The sequence below is a fragment of the Acomys russatus genome, chromosome 23 (genome assembly GCF_903995435.1).
Source record: "Acomys russatus chromosome 23, mAcoRus1.1, whole genome shotgun sequence".
NCBI lineage: Eukaryota > Metazoa > Chordata > Mammalia > Rodentia > Muridae > Acomys > Acomys russatus.
The window spans coordinates 6,894,516-6,916,172 of record NC_067159.1 but is presented as its reverse complement, the minus strand read 5'-3'; the positions used below and the strand labels follow the sequence as shown (position 1 = coordinate 6,916,172).

At 44.5% G+C, this 21,657-nt stretch overlaps 2 protein-coding genes across 2 annotated transcripts; one reads left to right on the top strand and one right to left on the bottom strand.

Moving 5' to 3' along the window:
• Positions 1-941: 941 nt before the first annotated feature.
• On the bottom strand, positions 942-12,941 carry Ap4b1 (adaptor related protein complex 4 subunit beta 1). Its single transcript, XM_051165671.1, has 10 exons — positions 12,811-12,941; positions 10,786-11,010; positions 10,190-10,320; positions 9,594-9,741; positions 7,365-7,861; positions 4,938-5,021; positions 4,009-4,112; positions 2,390-2,597; positions 1,892-2,173; positions 942-1,476 (listed from the first exon to the last, which is right to left on the bottom strand). The coding sequence occupies exons 1-10, from the start codon at positions 12,921-12,923 to the stop codon at positions 1,049-1,051; spliced, it is 2,220 nt and encodes a 739-aa protein (XP_051021628.1). The 5' UTR covers positions 12,924-12,941; the 3' UTR covers positions 942-1,048.
• Positions 12,942-13,582: 641 nt separating this feature from the next.
• Dclre1b (DNA cross-link repair 1B) lies at positions 13,583-21,016 on the top strand. Its single transcript, XM_051165421.1, has 4 exons — positions 13,583-13,957; positions 14,592-14,757; positions 15,244-15,426; positions 19,965-21,016. Exons 1-4 carry the CDS (start codon positions 13,769-13,771, stop codon positions 21,014-21,016), a joined length of 1,590 nt encoding a protein of 529 aa, XP_051021378.1. The 5' UTR covers positions 13,583-13,768.
• Positions 21,017-21,657: the final 641 nt, after the last annotated feature.

Sequence of the window (21,657 nt, the reverse complement as noted above, 5' to 3'; positions counted from 1 at the left end):
GCAGGTAGCATGGGGCGCACGGCTGGGATGTAGCCAGGATAGTATAAGCGGGCTAGAATAGATCGGTATTTGGCCAGATGTAATGCTCTACAACTTATCAATAAATGTAATAGGCCTCCATCTCATGATTTGAGAGCTAGAGTAGACATAGAAAAAAAAACCTTAAAATCCAACACCCCTCATGGCAGCTTTGACAGTTTGAAACAGATCCCTAATGAAGGCAGTGAGTATCACAGAAAAACAAAAGGTCGTGAAAGAGTTCACAACTAAGAAAGATACACTATGCATTGAGACATGAGAGTGAGGAACTGTTCTAGGCAAAAAAATAGATGTTAGCCAGGCACAGTGGTGCACACCTGTAATCTGAGCACTCAGGGAGGCAGAGGCAGGCGGATCTCTGTGAGTTCAAGGCCAGCCTGGTTTACAAAGCGAGTCCAGGACAGCCAAAGCTACACATAGAAACCCTGTCTCAACAAAACAAAACAAAGACAAGAAAAGAAACAGAAATAGATGTTAAGGCCAGGGTATGAAAGAGCACTCAGGGAACTGCAATAAACCAGTTATCTGCTTTCTTCTTTGGTAAACCACTTTGTCATGAGTGGTGAGCCATGACACTGAAGAAGTTCTTTAAATGACACATGAAGGACTTTTGGATACTAACCTAAAAGGCATGCCTCAAAATACAAGAAAAATTTGCTGAAGAAAAACAGACTCTCAAAAAATGATGATAGCTACCAATTCCCAAAAAAGATAGGTATATTTAATAAATAATTCAATCCTTAAAATGATGAGAGAACCATCCCCAACTACCTCCATCCCATCCTGCTCCCTCCTCAACACTACTGTAGACATATTCTCCTTTTAAAGTGGGACCAGTCTCTGCGAGGCTTGAAGGGAACAAGGTAGGAGACGTGGGTAAACGTAAGAGCCGCGATTCCCAGGCTCCCCATTCTCTTTTGCATTTGATACATGGACTTACACGCACTTTATGAGAAAATGAAGGAACTCTGCCAGCTGTTCGTCTCACCCAAGGCAAGCAGCAAGACTCTTAAGATTTTATGTCTCCAATTGTTCCAATCACAGTTTCTAGGACAGAAACAAAACCATGCAGTGTTTCAGCCCTCGGCTCAGTCTGCTTCACAGAGATCTGCATTTCTGCCTCCTCAGTCTTCAAGAGCAGTTCCGTTAAGAAGAGACAGCCAGTGTCATCCTGAGCACTGAGGTAGGCCTTCCAGGGCTGGGCGCCAGCCCTGCTCATTGCGATGGTCTGAATGTTCACTACTTTTAGAGCCATTTGTACAGTGTCAGGCTGGACTTCTCCCTGCCAAGGAAACGCCTGCTGATGAGTAACTTTGAGGCTAAGCCATGTTTTCTCAAAACACTCAGCAGTAAGTTGCAGATTGGGGACCAGCACGAGCGTGTCAGGGTCAGGAGGGTCTTCTGCTCCTTCTTTGTTCTCTTCAGAAACCAAGTGTCCTAAGAGAGTCAGAAAGTTTGGGTAAGAGAAGCCCTTAATCAGCATTTTTACTTTACATCCCAAAATACCTGAGACGTGTTGAAGAACATGGTGGTACCTACTTGTGCTCCCAGCACCTGGGGGCGGGGTAGGGATATTGGAAGCAGGAAAATCAAGGTTTCAAGGGAAGTATTCACCCAGCTCAAGGCCATATTGGCTGTCTCATAAACATCAAAACCCAAACACGTTTATACTGTGACTTCTGTCTTCAGATAAATGGCTTAAATTACCAATGATGAACTCCATTGCCCACAAAGGATTCAAACTCAGGCAACAGTCTGAAATTTAGCTGCAGAATTTTACTTTCTACCAGTCACCGCAAGGGGTGGTGGAAAGCCGTACCATGACAAGATGTAAGGTAAACATTGTTTTTACCTGATGTGACCAAGGACGCACTGGGAGGACGCTTAAGGCGGTGGCGCTCTGCCTTCTGGCATTCAGAGATAGTTGCCCAGCGGGCTTTGCCATACACTGGCACCAGTGTGTTGAAGTCTGAAGCCCAGCTATTCACTGGTCGTTCTGCCTGATCCTCCAAAAGTCCAAGGGAAGGGTCAGATTTAGGACTACACAGGATCTGCTTAACTTTATCAATGCCAAGTAACAGGAGGCGGTAATAGAAGAGCCCTCGGTCTCGGACTGCCATGTCCTTTTCTTCCTCTGAGAGAAAACAATCAATTGAGTTAAACAAACAAACACCCTACTCGCCTCCAACCTTTGTGACAAGTATAAGAGGAGAAAAAAACAGCGAACAAAGTAAGATACTTTAGAAAGTATCATTTTCTTCTCACGTCCCAAACATGATTTACCAAATAGTGAAAGCTGTGAGAACGTTTGGCAAGAGTCTCAGCAAGTATCACCCTCTGAAAAACCTACCTATGCAGTAGTGTAACAGACGTCCCAGCGTGTCCTGGCACTCAGCAGGGCGCGAGAGGAAAAGGCGCATTAGCGCGGTCAGTAGCTCCATCTTAACAGCAGGAAATGTCTCTGACTTCACATTTTCTACAAAGTCCTCCAACACATAAGGAGCATTGCGGATTTTTTCCCCATGGACCCCAAGTAACCAAATAAGTGCCTGTTTCCCCTAGAAATAAGAAAATAACCGACGCTGAATATGCGGTTGCCCAAACAGAGGAAACAGGCACCCGATCTGCTTTTCCCCTACCGCCAGCAGCTAAACTGTGCTCTCTCTTTGGTATCAGCTTGCACTGTACATCCTGCTCCACTACCTCTCCAAACTAAAAAAGAATGAAATCCTAATGCACACGGGCTTGGGACTAGGGATGCAGGACAGTGGACAGAGTGTTGACTTAGCAGGCATGAGGCCCTGAGGTTCATGCCTAGTACCACACACACAAAAACTGGAGGTGATGAGTCACATCTATAATCCCCCCACTTAGCTGATAGAGGCAGGAGAATTGGAGTGCAAAGTCAACTACATAGTGAGTTTGAGGACAGCCTGCATTATATGAGACGCTGTCTTAAAAACAAAAACAAAACAACAGCAACAAAACAAAAAGAGAAAGAAATGCCATAATGCATAAAGGGAAACTCAAAATTTTTGTTAGCCAATGTTGATTAAGCAATAAACTAGGCTTTCTCAGTTTTGGGGCCTTTTGTCTAATTTAAGATTTACTGTTTCTTTTCTTGCTGGTTTTGCTTTGCTTTTTTCAACTATGTAGGCTTGGCTATCCTGGATTCACTATGTAGACCAGGCTGGCCTCTAATTCACAGAGATCCACCAGTCTCTGCCTTCCAAGTGCTGAGATCAAAGGTGTGTGCTGAGGTTTCATGTCTCCATAAAAACTACTGAAAGAATTTCTTGAAACATTTTTATGAAAATGGTTTTTAACTTAGAATATACACCAGAATCATCTGTGAAATTCCTTAAAAGCCCATCCATCTAGGTCTCCCATACCTAGATACTTAATGCAGCAGACTTTGGGGAGAGGAAGGAAACAAGTTTCTGTAAAAATTCCAGACATAAAATTCCAGAGGACAGACATGGTGGAGCACATCTTTAATCCTAGCACTCAGGAGGCAGAGGCAGGCCAGTTTGGTCTGCATATCAAACATCACAGCACTCAGGCTATATAGTGAGACCCTGTGTCAAAAATGAGCAAACAAAAGAACTATCACCAACAAAACAATTCCAAGGTGTAAATCTCTGACTCATCACTGTTCAAGAAGACAATGGTATCAAAGAATGTGTAATTGAAACGATAGCTCAGTCTTCTTTTTATAACTCAATGTGCTATTCATAGCCCAGAGACACTCAGACATAAGCAAGCTCGAGTTCCTACTCAACACGGGATTTGCAAATGAGTAATTAGGTTCCATTTCAGGGCTAGAGAACATCTCAGTGGTAGAAGTGTTTACCTAGCCCGAGTTCCATCCTTAGCACCACAAAACCAAACCAAATACAGCCTTATTTCAGAAGGCAGCATCCTGTGGTCCCTTATGCGGTTAGAAGTAAAAAGAGAGCTACACTCTACCTCACTGTCTTGAATGCTTTCTTCACAGCCGGGCAGGGCCTGACACACAGCTTCAGCACACTGAGGGCAGAGCCAAACTAGGTCTCGGAAAGCCTGCACCACCACTGCAACAGCCCAGGACACAAGACACAGTATTAGAGACCCCATGCAGAAAGGGAGCTTAGGAAGAATTGGGTAGTATTCACAATAGTTTCATGACTGAATTTCTATAAAATAGGTTTTGGAGGGGTAGGCTCTTCCTGCCTTCATTCCTTTCTTTTTTTGGTTTTTGGAGACAGGGTTTCTTCATGTAGCCTTGGTTGGCCTCAAATTCACATAGATCAGCCTGCCTCTGCCTCCCCTAGTGCTGAGATTACAGGTGTGCACCACCACGCTAAGCTGGAGGGGTAGTTATCAATTAATTGAAAATGGGCAATATGCTTGAATTTTACACATATCAAATTGACATGAAGATAAGTAAATAATCCTAGAGGATCAGTTTGTAAATATATTGTGTGGATGAATGTGGGGTAGTGTAGCTGACAGACACTGAACACAGTACTAGCACTCACATAAACCTGAGACTAAGGTCTTCCTAAATGTTGTGTTCTAGGACCCTTCCTTGCCTCACCTGAGCCCAGCCTCGGGAGCTGGATGAAGCAAAAAGAAGGGAAAAGGTAAGTGAGCTTCTAGGACCTTCATTATCCCAGTACAGCCTTGTCACTCCTAACAGCCAGAAGAGTCTGCCCTGAGAAATCTAGAGAGCCCATGCTTCTCTGAGAGCAGCAAATGATGCAAAAACAAGTTTTACGTATTTGAAATTCATTTAACAAAAAGAGTTTTAAACAACTACTGTTAGCTAGGTACTTGACAAAAAAAGAAAAAGAAAAAGAAAAAGAAAAAGAAAAAGAAAAAGAAAAAAAGAAAACTTCTAGGAAGGCAGGCATTACCTGTAGTGATGTGTTCTTGTCGAAGTCCCAGCAACTCTGTTAGAATCTGCACACATTGGTCTGTGTAAGTCTTGGCGATGCTACCTACAGAAGAAGAGGAAGGAAGGTGAAATTCCAGTATGTCATTCAAATTCACTTCCTACTAGTCAAAGACAAAACAAGGTGCACACCTGTAATCCCAGCACTTGAGAGGTTGCAGCAGGAAATTCTCAAAGTAGAGGCTAATCCGGGCTACCTAGCAAGACTGGGTGGTGGCGGTGCGCGCCTTTACTCCTAGCATTACGGAGGCAGAGGCAGGCAGATCTCTGTAAGTTCAAGGACAGGCTGATCTACAGAGCTAGTTCTAGGACAGCCAGAGCCACACAGAGAAAACCCCGTCTCAGAGAGGAGGGGAGAAGAATAACAAAGAAAAAGACAAAAATGTCTATGATGGTTAATCGTCACTGTCATCTTGACTGGATTTACAAGCACCATGGCAAGACACTTTTGGGTATGTCTGTAAGAGCGTTTCCACAAAGGTTTATCTGAAAAGAGGAGACTCATCCTGGGGTTTGGGGATCCCCAAAAAGGAAAAAGTGAACACAACACCAGCATGCATCCTTCTCTGCTCCTGAATGAAGATGCAATTCAACCAGCTGACTCAACATGCCGACCACAACAGACTACAGCCCCTTGGAATGTGAGCCAACAAAAAACCTTCTTCCCTCCTTAAGTGGCCTATAATCAGGTATTGTGGTCACAGGAACAAGAAAAATAATTAACACAGTGACCAAAGGTATCTTTAAAAGAAAAAAAATTCTAATTACAATGAAGTAAGAATCTAAGTCTGCTGCCCAGGGAACAATGTTTAAAATAAATCCAACGTTTTTTTTTTTTTTTTTTCAACTTACCAAAAGAAACTTCCTGGAAAAGAAAAAATTCCCATAGCAGAAGGCTGAAAGCAGAGTAACAAAGAATTTGAGTTTATGAGAAAAGTATGGGCTGCAGTTCTTTTGGTCTCTTTGTTGGAGACAGGGTCTCGCTACATCACCTAGGGTGGCCTTGAACTTGTGATTTTCCTGCTTCAGTCTCTTGAGTGCTGGAATCACAGGCACATAGGACATTTGACTAAGGCACCCTTCTGGCTGCAGCACACCTAAATAGGAATACTTCTGCTGGAGATGCGTGTCAGCTATCTTCTAAGTTTAAGACCTTTTACTGTCTTCTTTGTCTCTAGTAATTTTATTTCAAATATGAGGGTTCCTTATCCTTATCCACTTAGTTACAGCCCTCTCAAGCTTAGTTTGACAACTTTTCATTTTTTTGAAACTTTCTAGCCTTTTAAGTCCAGAGCTGGGCATTGTGGCGCACACCTTTGATCCCAGCACTCAGGGACACAGAGGCAGGCAGATCTCTGCGAGTTCGAGGCCAGCCTGGTCTACAAAGTGAGTCCAGGACAACCAAGGCTACACAGAGAAACCCTGTCTCAGAAAAAAATTAAATAAATAATAAAAATATAAGTTCTGGGCAAGGTGTGGTGGCATATGCCTTTAGTCCCAGCACTTGGGAAGCAGAGGAAGGCGGATCTCTGTGAGTTTGAAGCCATCCTGGTCTACAAAGTGAGTCCAGGGCAGCCAGGGTGACACAGAGAAACCCTGTCTCGGAAAAAAAAAAAGGTTCAGACTGAGCAATCAAAGTTTAAGAAATCTTCTCACGTACTCTGGTGCCTCACATTTGACCATGTCCCCTGGAGGGGGAGACCTGGTGGCACTCAGAGGAAGGACAGCTGGTAGCCAAGAAGAGACTTGATACCCTATGAGAATATACAGGGGGAGGTAATCCCCCTCAGGAACAGTCATAGGGGAGGGGAATAACGGGAAAATGGGGGGGGGGGGGATGGGAGGATACAAGGGATGGGATAAACATTGAGATGTAACAAGAATAAATTAATAAAAAAAAAATGGAAAAAAAAAACCAAAGTTTAAGAAATGACTATGTGTTGGTCTACACTTGGCACTATAAACAGCCCGTAGTAGAAGCAAAGGACTTTTAATCAAGACTGATAGGTTCCACTCAGTTTGGAAATTATAAGATCTCTTGGCCATTTAGTAACCTTTTTATAGCTAATTTTCTTCATCTTTAAAATAACCACTATTCCTGACTGCCTTATAATACCATCAGATGATACTATGAAAATATTTTGGATAGAAAGTAACATAAGGACAATATAAAATTTAAGTATTATTGGTCACTTTTCAAATTATCTGAACTGTCTACCTTTAGAAACATCTGCCTTGATTTAAAACAAAACAATCTTTTCCTGTGCATGTAATCACTGGCCAAGCAATGACCCAAAATGCATGATACTTTGTCTCTGAAGCTGGCTCCCTGACTACAGCTCTTTAGCTGGCAGACCTGAGGTCCCAAGAAAAAAAAGCGGCAACTTACCTATAGCAAAGATGGCGGCCTGTGAAAAGTCGGCGGACACGTCAGTGCAGTACCCACGGAGCTCCTCCAACACCTGCGGCACGTTTTCATCGTTCACCAGCTCGCACAGCACCTCCACTTTCTGTAGCTTGATGTAGTGGGGCTCCGAGTAGGAGCAAAAAAACTTTTTGTAGTGACTGCTGAAGTGGCCTGGCAAACTATGCAAGACCTGGCGGACATGACAGAGAGCAGCAAAACAGAGCTCACGGCTCTCTGAAGAACAGGCGGCTAGCAAGGGTCCCTTGACGCGTACCAGCACATCAGTTTGTACATGGGGGAACTTTTTTGCCAAAATCAGAAAGAGTTTGGTGGCTCCCATCACCACAGCTGTGCTGCTGCTCTTGAGATAACTGTCCAACAAGTTGAGAATATCAAACAGTTCCTCCTCACTGCGGGGTTGGTAGCGGAGCAGGAAGTTCAACACTTCAGCCTGGCCCCACTGGTCCAGTTTTGACATTCTGTCCAAAATGAAACAAAAGTACTAGGTATGTATGTATGTATGTATGTATGTATGTATGTATGTATGTATATGTATATGTATTTTCAAGACAGGGTTTCCCACTGCTCAGGGAAAAGCACTAATAACAAATGGAAGATTTTCTACAACTGCCATGAGCCAAATCAAAACACAGGGGGAGGGAATTCTTAAAATAGATTATGCCATGATCAAATTCCTCTTATAATTAACAAAAAACAGGCTTCACACAGGACAAGGTGGTACACACCTTTAATCCCAGCACTTGGGGAAGAAGAGCCAGGTGGATCGCTGTGAGTTTGAGGCCAGCTTGGTCTACAAACCAAGTCCAGGACAGCCAAAGCTACACAGAGAGACCCTGTCTCGGAAAAACAAACAAACAAACAAAGCCAACAACAAATAAATAGGCCTTACATTCTACAGCCAAGGTTGTTGAGATGACTCAGTAAGGAAAGGCATTTGTTATCAAGCCTGCTGACCAAAGTTCAATCTCTAGCACTCCCATAGTGAAAGAATGACTCCCAGAAGCTGTCTCTGACTTCCACACAGACGCCATGGCACATGCTTGCATGGAACGAACACACACACAAATAATAATGAGTTGTTTTGTTTTGTTAATTCTAAGAAGCTGGAGAGATGGCTCAGTGGGTAAGAGCGTGTACTACTCTTCCACAGGATCTGAGTTTGATCCCTAGCAAACATCCTCATCAGGTGGCTAGCAACCACCTGTGACTCCCACTCCAGGAGGATCCAACCTCATCAGGTGGCTGGCAACCACCTGTGACTCCCACTCCAGGAGGATCCAACCTCATCAGGTGGCTGGCAACTACCTGTGACTCCCATTCCAGGAGGATCCACCCACTCTGGCCTTTGGCATCACCTACTTTCATGTGCACCTGTCTGTACACACAGGATTACAAATTTAAAAAAAAAAAAAAAAAAAAAAAAACTAAAAAGAAATTCCAAGACAAGTTGATGGTATGAGTGGATACTTATTTAAAACTAAATATATATATACCAGATACCAAGTCTCTGCATTAATTATTTTCCAGTACTATAACATGAACCCAGGGGTCATACACACCAGCAAGTATTTACTGCTGAACTAGATTATAGATTTTCTATATTTTCCCCAAGACTTATTCATTTTTATTTTATGTGTATTTTACCTACATTTCTGTGTACTATGTGTGTGTCTGGTACCCTAGGAGACCAGAAAAAGGTGTTGGATCTCTGAAACTGTAGTCACAGGCAGTTGTGAGTCAGCCTGTGGATGGTGAGAACTGAGCGTGGGTCCTCTGAAGAGCAGCCACTGAGCCATCTCCCCAAAACAGATAAATAAATAACTTACTTTGGGGGACACAATAGTAACTGCAGAGCAAATATATCTCCACAGCATGTTTCTACCATTTTTACATATCAAGAAAAAGTAAGTCAGATAAAAGAAATTCTCTTGGCGAAACATGAGACAATTAATAATTGTAGTAAACTTGAAGTTACTTCTGGGCTGGCAAGATGGTTTGGTGGGTAAAAGTGCTTGCTGAGTAAGCTTAACGATTTGACTTCTATTCCTGGAAGCCATGCTAAAGTGGAGAGAGAGCCAGCACCTCTGGGTTGCCTACTGCCCTTCATACTTTTCCTGGGGCACGTGTATCCCCAAACCCCCGTCAGCACCACTCCCATCGTGCACAATGACAAAGGAAGAGCTGTCAAACCTATTGAGGAGATGGTGGGCAATGGGCTTATTAACCACAACGCCTCCTTCCTGCTTTAAAATTTCCTCTAGAGACCTCAGACAGTTCACAACCACAATGGGATCCTGGTCACGCAGAAGACTGTATAGCTCATTGACTAGAGCGCCATCTGAAACAGAGCAAAGATGACGGATAAAGAAAAACTTAAAGTCACAGTGACGGAACCAGAGGAACAGCCCTGGCCAGACAGAGCTGCATCTCTGCTAAAACAAAGAACAAAGGGCAATAACAAGTGGCATCATTTTGGGTATGGGAGGAAATGTATAAAGCAAGAAATAAGTTTCTTTCAAAGAACGAAAAGAGGAGCTAAAAGAAAGCAACCAGATGAAATAAAAACAGGCATGCAGCCAAAGCTATGCAGAGAAACCCTGTGTCGGGGGAAAAAAAAATAACAACAAAAACAAAACAAAACAAAACAAACAGGCACACATTCTATTTAGAGACATGCAAAGTAATGGAGACACATTATTTTCTACCAAGCAACATAGTTGCCCCCCCAAAAAAAATTAAAATGCATAATAACACAAATAAATATTGAGCATAGTGGAGCATCTTACCCACTTCAGAGTCTCCATGAAGATTATGCATCTTGGCACAGCCAAGGACTGCCACCCTCCTCACATACGAAGCCTTATCCCGCAAGCCGTTAAGGACAGGCTGCTGGATATATTCCTGCACACCAGGCATCCTAAGAAACACATCCTCGAGTCAGTCAGCCAGATCCTGAAATACTAGTTTTGACTTAATTAAGTCCTTCTTCAATTATCAGAGATTTAGTTTAAATATGATTTGACAGTTCGTACCTATTAGATCACAACACATTGGAGAAAGCCTTTATCAAGTTAAATAAGGCATAATTTGACACTTCGTTTGGAAAAGTGCTACACACCCAGCACAAACTGTTACAGTAATAACTGATTAATATCTATACCTAAAACTCAGAACTATTTTACCAAGATAAAGGAAAAATCACCCTTAATAAAACCATAAGATACAGTTTAGAAAGTCAAAGTAATGGCTGAAAATCTGAGTGCAAGGCAGAACAATGCTTGCCTCAGTACTGGGGAGCTTAAGCTCTCCTTACTAAAAATCTGCTTTACAGCTGTCTATACTCACCAGCCACTGAGGACCAGCAAGGAAGCACAGCGCTCACCTGAGGCTGCACATGCTCCGCAGCGCCAGTCCTCTCACCATTGGGTTGGGGTCTGAGCAGTCTTTGCAAAGTGTATTGATGGCCAACAGCGCCAGATCTGGTTTCAAAGGGGCATATGTGCACATATACAGATAAACCAACTTTTTCTGGACAATATCTACAGTGGCACTGGCCTTCACCATTTCCATGAAAACACCAGACATGTCCAAGCCCTGAGTCATGTGCCTGTAACAAATACACAAAGCAGAAAGAAGTAAAACACAGAATTCCCAAGCTGAAGAGGACTTTTATTTATGTATGTTCTGGTTATCAAACTAAATTATGATCTCCCAGAGAAATACAATTGGGTCTATTTTGTCTAGTACATCAGGCAAAACTTACCATCATGGGCCTGCAACTGCTGCTCTATATCCTCAACCCTGTGAATCCTTAGTACATCCCAATAAAATGATAGAGTGATGGTACATTTGACTTTTACATTCCAGAGACAGGACATGAGGACATCATCTTTAAGAAGGTAAAGGTGCCAGGTGCAGTGGCACATGTCCGTAATCCCAGCACTCAGGGAGGCGGAGGCAGAGGCAGACAAATCTCTGTGAGTTCGAGGCCAGCCTGGTCTACAAAGTGAGTCCAGGACAGCCACGGCTACACAGAGAAACCCTGTTGTGGAAAACAAAACAAAGCAAAATGGTACAGGTTGGAGGGAGGGCTTAATGGTTAAGAAGCATTTCGTTGCTTTTGCAAAAGAGCTGGGTTTAGTTCCCAGCATCCATGTGGTAGCTCATCTGTCACTACAGTTCTAGGAGACCTGATGCCTTCTTCTGACACACACGGGCACCAGGCATGCTCGTGGTGTACTTCAATAAACAGACAAAACATTCATACACACAAAAAGTAATAATATTTTTTTTTAAAGCCGGGCATGGTGACGCACACTTTTAATTCCAGGGCTTGGGAGGCATAGGGAGATGGATCTCTGGTTAGTGCAAGGCCAGCTTGGTTTACATAGTGAGTTCCAGGACAGCCAGGGCTGTCTCAAAACAAAACCAAAGCACTGAGAACAGGCGTAGCCTCAGATGTTTGGGAACTCAAGATCAACTAAGAAGCCAGCTAAGAATATCACTGATTAAAAAAAAAAAAAAAAAAACCAGTGTAAGTTCTTGAGTTAGCGCACAACACACAGACCACTGAGATCCACATCCACGTGCCACTGTGGGAGTCAGAAAATGTTCCTCACCGAGGACTTTAGCTCACTAGACAAATGTGATTCAGTTAATAACACATGCTACAAAGCATGAGCATTTGTTCCTTGGGTAACATGATTAAAAAAAAAAAATTGAACTTCATTTCACTGATTATTGTTTCTAAGGTTGTGGAACCAAACTACTACAGTCAGCTAAGATGTTTGTTAAAAACACAGTTCCTGGATTCTGTCCCATCCTAATGAAATCAGAATCGATTCCGGGATCACCCTTTAAAAAGAAAAAGCACCCCAAGGGACTTTTGTGTCCTACTAACATTTTGGAGCTACAGCCAGATTAGTTATGTGTTCAAAAACATATACAATAGGAAAAAAAAATCCTAACTGAAGTGAGGTGACAAGGCCACATATTAATAAACTACCACAACAAGGTTTTGGTAATGACCGCCTTAGCCAACACTCCAGTCTTAACAACATTAGATAGATATTTTGAATTATGCATACCACCTGACACGAGATGTTAAGGAGAGTGTCGCCAAGGCTGTCTAGCATGCTTAGCAGGATGCCTGATGACATTCACATAAGTCACGGAACCAGGAGTCGGCGGCATAACTGCTAACGCCTGAGACATGACGGAAACATCTCGACTAGGTGAGACGGTCCGCAGGGGAGACTGACATGACAGTCCAGAAACGCTGCCATGTATGACGATTCATTTACTTTTTTCAGAGTGGTTTCTGGCAGAGCCCTGAAGGGGGTTGAGGGTGGGGAAGGTGGGGGGGGGGGAGGGTGGGAGTTAGGATTCTAAGGTAGGCTGGTGATACCTAATGACTCGCTGGATGACATTCCGGTAGCGCAGCCTATCAGCCTGAATATGAGGGTTACACAGAGCCTTCCTCAGTTCCTTCACCACGTCCTCAGAGCCAAGGTATGGCATCTTCGCGAGCAGCCACGGGACAGTTTCCAGAGACCAGCAGGGAACTCGGGGGCTCCTTCTAGCCCCGATGTGGGAGCCTGAGTAAAGGAAATGTCAGGGAACACACTAAAGGCGAGATGTCACTTTTGCCGGGCCCTTCCCCAGGGAGGAACGCGGTCTTCTCCCCCGATCTAGGCCCTTCAGGAGCCGCGCCGAGCCCCGCAGGCCGTTCGCTCTGCCCAGCAGATCGCCTCGACTATCTCTAGGCCCCAGTCAGGCATTCGGTACCCCGACCAGCGAAAGGCCAAAGACATAGCACAGCCTCCTGCTCGCTTCTAGTTCTAGTAGCTCAGGCCAACACACAACACCCGACTCAGCTTCCTGCGGAAGTCCCGCCCCCTCGCTCTGAACCTCACCGAGCAGCCGCCCCCAGCCGCGCGGAGCGCCGAGCGCCAGCTGCACCGACCCTTAGGACGCCCTTCCGCCCCCCCCCCGCCCTCCCCACTCGCTTCTCGGCGCAGGCGCGCAGCTCGCCGTGCGGGAGCCGCGGCCGACCATCGGAAATCAGCTACCTGGGTCTGTCTCCAAGCCGCCGCCGCGCGCGCTTTGACAAAGTGCGGGCTGGCGCTGAGCTCCCGCGCGCGCGCGCTCGCGCAGGGGTGAATGATACTCTCGGGGGCATCTCGGGGGCGGCCAACTTCTTTTCGCTCACTCTGTCTACTTCTTCCATTTCTGCGGTGGTTTCCCCTTAAGGGTTTTTTGGCCTTGACTTACGTCCCCGTGTCGTCGGGCCGCTGTCGGAGAAGCCTCACTCTGGAGTGTTGTTCCCGCGAAGACCTCACTGGTGACTCCCCAACTCTGCCACCATGAACGGGGTCGTAATTCCCCAAACGCCCATTGCTGTGGACTTTTGGAGCCTGCGCCGCGCTGGTACCGCGCGGCTCTTCTTCTTATCCCACATGCACTGTGACCACACGGTGGGTCTGTCTAGCACTTGGGCACGGCCCCTCTACTGCTCCCCCGTTTCTGCCCACCTCTTGCATCGTCACCTACAGGTATTGGGGCTGGATTTAGCCTCTAAGACCAAGTCCAGGAATCTGGGTGGGGACTTCTGATCTAGCACAGCTTGGGGATCACACAGTGGTCACCGTGAGGACTGAATTCTTAACAAATTTGGCGTTGATCCCAGAATAAAACTGGTCTCTAGCTGACTGGAGAATTTTAGCTGTAAATTTAGACAAGGAAATTATCCTTAACTTTTCATAAACGCTAGACCAGTGTTTTCCTAATTTGCTTTAGGAATCCACCAGACTGTGTAGCCCAGTAACTCATCTAATATGCTAGATAAAAACACATTATCCAACGTCTTCTCATCTTGCCTGATTGTATGAGTCCTGACTGTCTGACTGGATTTTTTTTTTTTTTTCTGACAGTTGTCTCCCACCCCTGCCGAGATTATTATGACAGGAGAAAGTTTGAGAATCTTTATCCAGACTGTTTTCAGATTCTGAGTTTCAGTCTGTACGAAGGGTGGGGAATGCCAGAAGAGGGCAGAAAGATTGCTTGGAAAGCCCAGTTACAGCTTACATGAGAGTTGTTCAGGACTTGGTCAGCTTTTCTTGATGACTGTGAGTTCCTAATCCAGAAGAGGAGTCTGTGGTTGCTAGGGTGACCAACTGTTGTCCTCAGGTGTCTAAGCAGTGGATCCGAGCCCTGGAGGTCGGAGAAAGCCATGTATTGCCTCTAGATGAGATCGGGCAAGAAACCATGACTGTAACTCTTATAGATGCCAATCACTGCCCTGGTTCTGTCATGTTTCTCTTTGAAGGTTACTTTGGAACAATCCTCTACACAGGTGAGCCTCCCGGGTGGGGTCCCTCCCACTTCCCAACTGCCTTCACTCAGAAAAGCAGGCCTTGTAGCCTCATCCCATATAGGCACAGTGACCCTTTTCAACCAATTCCTGCTCCTTGACTATCCAAACCTTGTTAAGAGCGTGCAAGTGAAAACACAAGAGCAGGTGGGCGTGGTGGTGGTGGTGACCTTTAATTCCAGCACTTGGGAGGCAGGGAGGCAGATCTCTGCGTTCAAGACCAGCCTGGTCTACATGGTGAGTTCTAGGACAGCCAGCCTATGTAGAGAAACCCTGTCTCTCAAACAAACAAACAAGCAAACAATCCACAAGAGTAGGATAGAGACATTTTGACCAGGAAGCTATGCTGTATAGTTTAGTGCTCATCTGTTGCTGGAGGTGGGAGAGGCTTGTCTTCTATCCTTTGGGGTTTGTTGTTGTTGTTTTGTTTTTTGCCCGCTGCTCCTACCTCCTATATTACCCTTTCAGGTGACTTTCGATACACACCATCCATGCTGAAGGAGCCTGCGCTGATACTGGGGAAACAGATTCATACTTTATATCTAGACAACACCAATTGCAATCCAGACCTGGTTCTCCCTTCCCGACAAGAAGCTACTCAGCAGATTGTCCAGCTTATTCGACAGTTCCCACAACACAATGTAAAGATTGGTGAGTGGCTCCCTTTCCCTTCACTCCTGCGTAGGGAATCTAAATCCTCTTGGTGGTGGTGGTGGTGGCGGTGGTGGTTTGGTTTCTTTGTTTGTTTTTTTGAGACAGGGTTTTTCTCTGTAACAGCTCTAGCTGTCCTGGAATTAGCTCTGTAGTCCAGGCTGGCCTCGAACTCACAGAGATCCTCCTGCCTCTGCCTCCCAAGTGCTGAGATTAAAGGTGTGCACTGCCGCCACCACCTGGCGGAATCTACATTTTTTAAAGGTGCTCATTTGTTTTCAAGTCTACGTGCAGGTCTCACCTTCCTTGTACAACCTACTATGATTATCTTACTTAAACTTGAACCTCGGGGCTGGAGAGATGGCTCGGTGCTTAAGAGCATTGGCTGTGCTTCCAGAGGACCCAGGTTCAATTCCCAGCACCCACATGGCAGCTCACAACTGTCTGTAATTCCAATCTCTGACGCCTTCACACAGACATACATGAAGGCAAAACACCAATGCACATAAAATAAAAATAAACAGAGTATTATAAAAAATAAAAATGAACCTCCCAGCCACCCTGGTGGCCTAAGCCTTTAGTCCCAGCGCTTAGGAAGAGAAACATCTTTGTCTACACAGTGAGTTTCAGAACATCCACAGCTCTGTAGAAAAACCCTGTCTCAACAAAAATAAATCAAACAAATTTTGAACCTGCCCCCTATTCTCACTCCTAAATTCTCAATCTCCTCCTCCCCCCAGCTCTGGCATTAAGTCTAGGGTCTCACTTGTGTTAGGCATGTACTGTACCACTGAGCTTTTTTTTTTTTTTTTTTTTTTTTTTTTTTTGGTTTTCAAGACAGGGTTTCTCTGTGTAGTCTTGGCTGTCCTGGACTCGCTTTGTAGACCAGGCTGGCCTCAAACTCATAGCTATCTGCTTGCTTCTGCCTCCCGAGTGCTGGGATTAAAGGTGTGCCCCATCACGCCCAGCTTAAAATGCTGTTTTTAGTGCTAAGATTACAAGCATGTACCAGCACAACCTGTTTGTACAGTGCTGGAATTGAACCCAGGGGTTTTACAAATGCTAGGCAAGCGCTCTGTCAACCGAACCACATCCTTAGCTCCAAACTTACTCATTTTTTATGGTATTCATCACCTCCCAATGTATTCTGCACATTTTAAAATATGCCATTGTGGGGCTGGAGAGATGGCTCAGAGGTTAAGAGCACTGTCTGCTCTTCCAGAGGTCCTGAGTTCAATTCCCAGCAACCACATGGTGACTCACAACCATGTATAATGAGATCTGGTGCCCTCTTCCAGCATGCAGGTGTACATGGAGATAGAGCATTTATATACATGAAATAAATAAATAAATCTTTTAAAATAAATAATAAATAATTATGACATTGCTTATATCCCTGATCTGTATATACACACACACATGTACACAGAGAGTCATGAACTAACCTCCTTAAGAGGGCTGGAGGGTTAAGAGCACAGGCTACTCTTCCATAAGACCCAGGTTCAATTCCCAGCACTCACATGGTGGTTAAAAACCATCTGTAACTCCAATTCCAGGGGATCCAGTGCCTCTTCTCACCTCTAAGAGCTCTTGCACACATGGTACACAGATATACACTCAGGCTCACACATACATATAAAAAAGTAAATAAATATTTTTAAAAAGAAAGAAACCCTAAAGAAGTAGAAGGAAGTTTGTCAGAGAAGCAGCAGCCAGTGTGATGTGATGTGTGTGTGTGTGTGTGTGTGTGTGTGTGTGTGTGTGTGTGTATGAATGAGACATAAGAAACACAGCCACAAGAAATAAAGAGCCTTGTTATGGTGGAACCTACATTCTAGCAGAAGGAACAGTAAAAATTAAAAGGGATAAACACGGAAACTGTGGACTATATAACAAGACAATTAAGTGGAATACTGTCCCTCTTCCACTTAAAACCATTCAACAGCTCTTCATTGACATTAGAATCAAGTTCAAAATGGCTCAGAAATAGTGAAGAATTACACACCTTCCAAGCTTCCAGGGTAACTACCAAACTTATTGAGCAATAGTCCCTACCCTCAGGATTGCTTAACTATTCATGAAGAAATACTGTTGTAGCCATCTTGACATGTGACATGCAGGATTTCCTCAGAAGCACAGCTGGTTAGGAGAGACCTGTGGTAGGGCTTGGTTAATTTTGTAAATACATAGTAAACTCTGTAGTGTGCCACATATCCAGTAGGCAATAGGGCTATAAATCTGAATAAAATATGGTGTCTGACTTGGAGGACTTCCTGTCTATTAAGGAAGGACCAAGAGAAGGAAAGACATGTACGGAGAGCAGAGCAGAAACCCAGCTACATTTCACCTCAAAAGTGAACTATGAATCATAAACAAGGGGAGTAAATATAAAACAATTTTTAAGGAGTTGACAATTCAGTCGTGTAACTGAAGTCTAAGAACAGCTATTAACTAGCATCTCCCACTTCTATTGCCACGGCCATTGCTAACGCTCACATCTGTGTCCCTTTCTGTGTGCGTACCTGTTGATGGAACATCTACTTCCAACTTCCTATCCGGGTGTCTAACAGTCCTGCCGCATTATTTTTTCATAAAGTCATCTTTTGATCATAGTATTCTGATGATTGAAAATTATCATTTTCCTACCTCCGGCTGGCTGTTCAACAGCCCCATTTCATCTACAGGATTAAGACCTGACTCCTGTTCAGTACTTGGAAGGCCCGCTAATAAATGACCTTGGCTTGCCTTTCTAGTGATGTGTCTCGGTAATCACCTTTACTTTAGTAACACTGAGGTGGGTCCTCTTAAAATGTTTTCTTTTTTGTTTGTTTGTTTGTTTGCTTTTTGGAGACAGGATTTCTCTGTATAGCCTTGGCTGTCCTAGACTCTCTTTACAGACCAGGCTGGCCTGGAACTCGCTCATCTGTCTGCCTCTGCTGGGATTACAGGCGCGCACCACTGCACTTAGCTTTAAAATGTTTTCTATTATACCCTTCCTTTGCTGGTTAACCCTAATCTGTCTTTTAAAATATAGCTCAGCTTCCTTTGAGCCAGAACTACCATCTTCCATTAATTTGCCAAAATGGGGCTGGAGAGATGGCTCAGAGATTAAGAGCACTGGCTGCTCTTCCAAAAGTCCTGAGTTCAATTCCCAGCAACCACATGGTGGCTCACAACCATCTATAATGAGATCTGGTGCCCTCTTCTGACCTACAGGTGTTAGTTACATGCAGTTAGTTACATGCACTGTATACTTAATAAATAAATAAATCTTTTTTTAAAAATTGCCAAAATGACAAACAACGGGAAAGAGGAAACGTACCTGCTGTGTGGTCTCTAAGCCTTTTGGGAAACATGTAGTTGTTCCTTTGGCACATATATGCTAATGTCTAGGCAGGGGGATATTACTGACATCAAGGGACCGGGTGCTGTTCAAGAGGAATGTCCTATAATTAGTGTTACAGTGGCAAAACTGAAGAGTTGACAGTGTTACCCAGCATGCTATTGGCACTGTTGTGATAAAGCTAGCTAAAGGTAAGACTCTTGCCAAGAGGACGGATGCACATGGAGCACATGAAGTATTGTGTGGAGTAAGAGAACATACAGAAGAGGTGCGGGCAGGTGATCAGGACAGTAAGCAGCCTGGGCTCAACTCAAGTGCCCACCTGTGCTGTCTGCACATTTTGTGGGAACCAACAGAACGGGGCCTGGGTTGACATCAAGGCTTAATGAGTACAGATAACTAAATAGCCTCTGGATTGTACAATTGAGTTTTTTAAAATATTTTTTCAAGATTTATTTATTTATTATGTATACAGTGCTTGCCTGCATGACAGAAAAGGGCATTAGATCTCATTATAGATGGTTGTGAGCCACCATGTGGTTGATGGGAATTGAACTCAGGATCTCTGGATGAGCAGTCAGTGCTCTTAACCTCTGAGCCATCTCTCCAGCCCCAATTGAGTTTTTTAATTAAATGGAAGTATGTTCTTTCTGCCCCCCCCCCCAAGAAATATTTAGTTTTCACCACCTCTCCCTAAAAGCAGACCTGGCTTAGTTGCCATCTGTCATTTTATGGAAGCTTTTCCTAATCTCATCAACTGGCCTTTATAACGCTGTGTGCCCATGTGTGACATTACCCTTCACTACACTGTTTCTGAGTCTACCGGTGGATGGTACTCCTGCAGAGCTGAAACCTTCTTAATCTGTCTGTTTCCACAGTGCCTAGCATTAGGTAGATGCTTTCTCTTGTTGAACTGAAAGAATAAATGGATTTTGTGTGTTTCATACTGGCATCTGCTATATAACTTTTTAAATCTGATTTTTTAAAATTATAATTTATTCAGATTACATCCTGATCATTATCCCCTCACTTGTATTTTTCTGTCATCTGCTATATATCTTAAGTGCCTCTCCTTTGTATACTTGCTGTATTGCCGCATGGACGTTATGTATTTTTTTTGCTAAACATTTGGTTGATCAGGAGCCTTTAATAGCTTCATTCTCTTCTTTCTCCCAACCCCTTGAATGCAACTTAGGACTCTATAGCCTAGGAAAAGAGTCACTGCTGGAGCAGCTAGCCCTTGAGTTCCGGACCTGGGTGGTATTGAGTCCTCAACGCCTGGAGTTGGTACAGCTGCTGGGCCTGGCAGATGTGTTCACAGTTGAGGAAAATGCCGGGCGCATCCATGCCGTGAGCCACATGGAGATCTGCCACTCCGCCATGCTGCAGTGGAACCAGACTCACCCTACCATTGCTATTCTTCCCACAAGCCGGAAAATACGAAGCTCTCACCCTGGCATCTACACCATCCCCTACTCTGACCATTCATCCTACTCGGAGCTTCGAGATTTTGTCGCCGCCCTGAGGCCTAGCCAGGTGGTGCCCATTGTGTGTCGACAGCCTTGCAGAGAGTTCTTTCAGGACAGCTTGAGTCCCCGGCTCTCTCCGCCCTTGATTCCACACTCTGTACAGCAGTACATGAGTTCCTCCTCTAGGAAAACAAACGTGCTTTGGCAGTTAGAGAGCAGGCTGAAGAGGCCCAGAATCCAAGGTGTGGTGTTTGAATCCCCTGAGGAGAAAGCTGATCAGGTTAAAGTTGACAGAGACTCAAAGAAGCACAAAAACGAAAGCCTCTCTCCCTGGGCTGGGGACCTTGAAGCACTTTGCCCACGCCCTCTGCAGGCCAGGAAGCAGTTGTTCCCAGACCTCCACAGGAAAGACTATCATGAGCCAGACCTTTTTTGTGACTCCAGCAAGATAGCGCCTGTATTGACTGCCCCGTTGGCATTTTCAGCGCAATTACACCCTATAGATGAGTTTCTCTCTCCAGAAACCAGGGGTGAAGTTGGCTTAGGGTCCCCCTTGATGTCTGTGGGAGGCGATGGCTCACCAGCCAGAGGGAAGCAAAGCATCTGGCAAGGCTGTGCTTCTTCCCTGTCTCACACTGGCAGCGCCACGTGCCTAGCTACCGAGTCCAGGGGCTTGGCGCTGAAATACCTTCTTACCCCAGTGGAGTTCTTCCAGACGGAGTTCTCGCCCAGGAACTTTGACCAGCAAGTGGAAAAATACCATCGAATACAGTATTAATAATCCTATTGGATCAGCACTGCAGTTTTGAAAACAGTGAATGCTGGCTAGCAGCAAAAGTCTGTTTGGTATCTTCCCTTCCAGAACTCTGTGGCTCACCCTAGAGTAGCCCTTCTGAAGCTGTTTATGGAGTCCTGGTGCCTATGAAACCACAACATGGAGTTTTATAGCAGATTGTATTTTTATATTATTTTTATTCTATTTAAGAAACAGTTTTCATTATAAACTCTCCAGTGTTCATAAGCACATTAAAAGTTCTTCGAAGTCCCGTAGCAATTGAATCTCTTCTACTTGGTCTAACCCAGTTTTTCTCAAACTTTTATCAAGCTACAGTTGGGGTTTTTGGTTGGTTTGGTTTGATTTTTTTTTTCTTAGTAGAAAAAAATAAGAGTCTGAATCAAAATAGAAACAGGATTATCTCATTGCTCTTTTGTTTGTTGCATCCTATTCCTCAGGTCCCCTTCATTCTCTCCCCAGGTAAAAGTCTCTGAGGTTTTTTTTGTTTTGTTTTGTTTTGTTTTGTTTTGTTTCAAATTGTAAATCATTGTGTTGGAGGATAAAGTTAAGTAGCCCAAGCATGTTCTAACCCTGAAAGTCACTGGTTGCTGAGACCCTGTCCAGGTAACTTCCTGTCTCTGCCT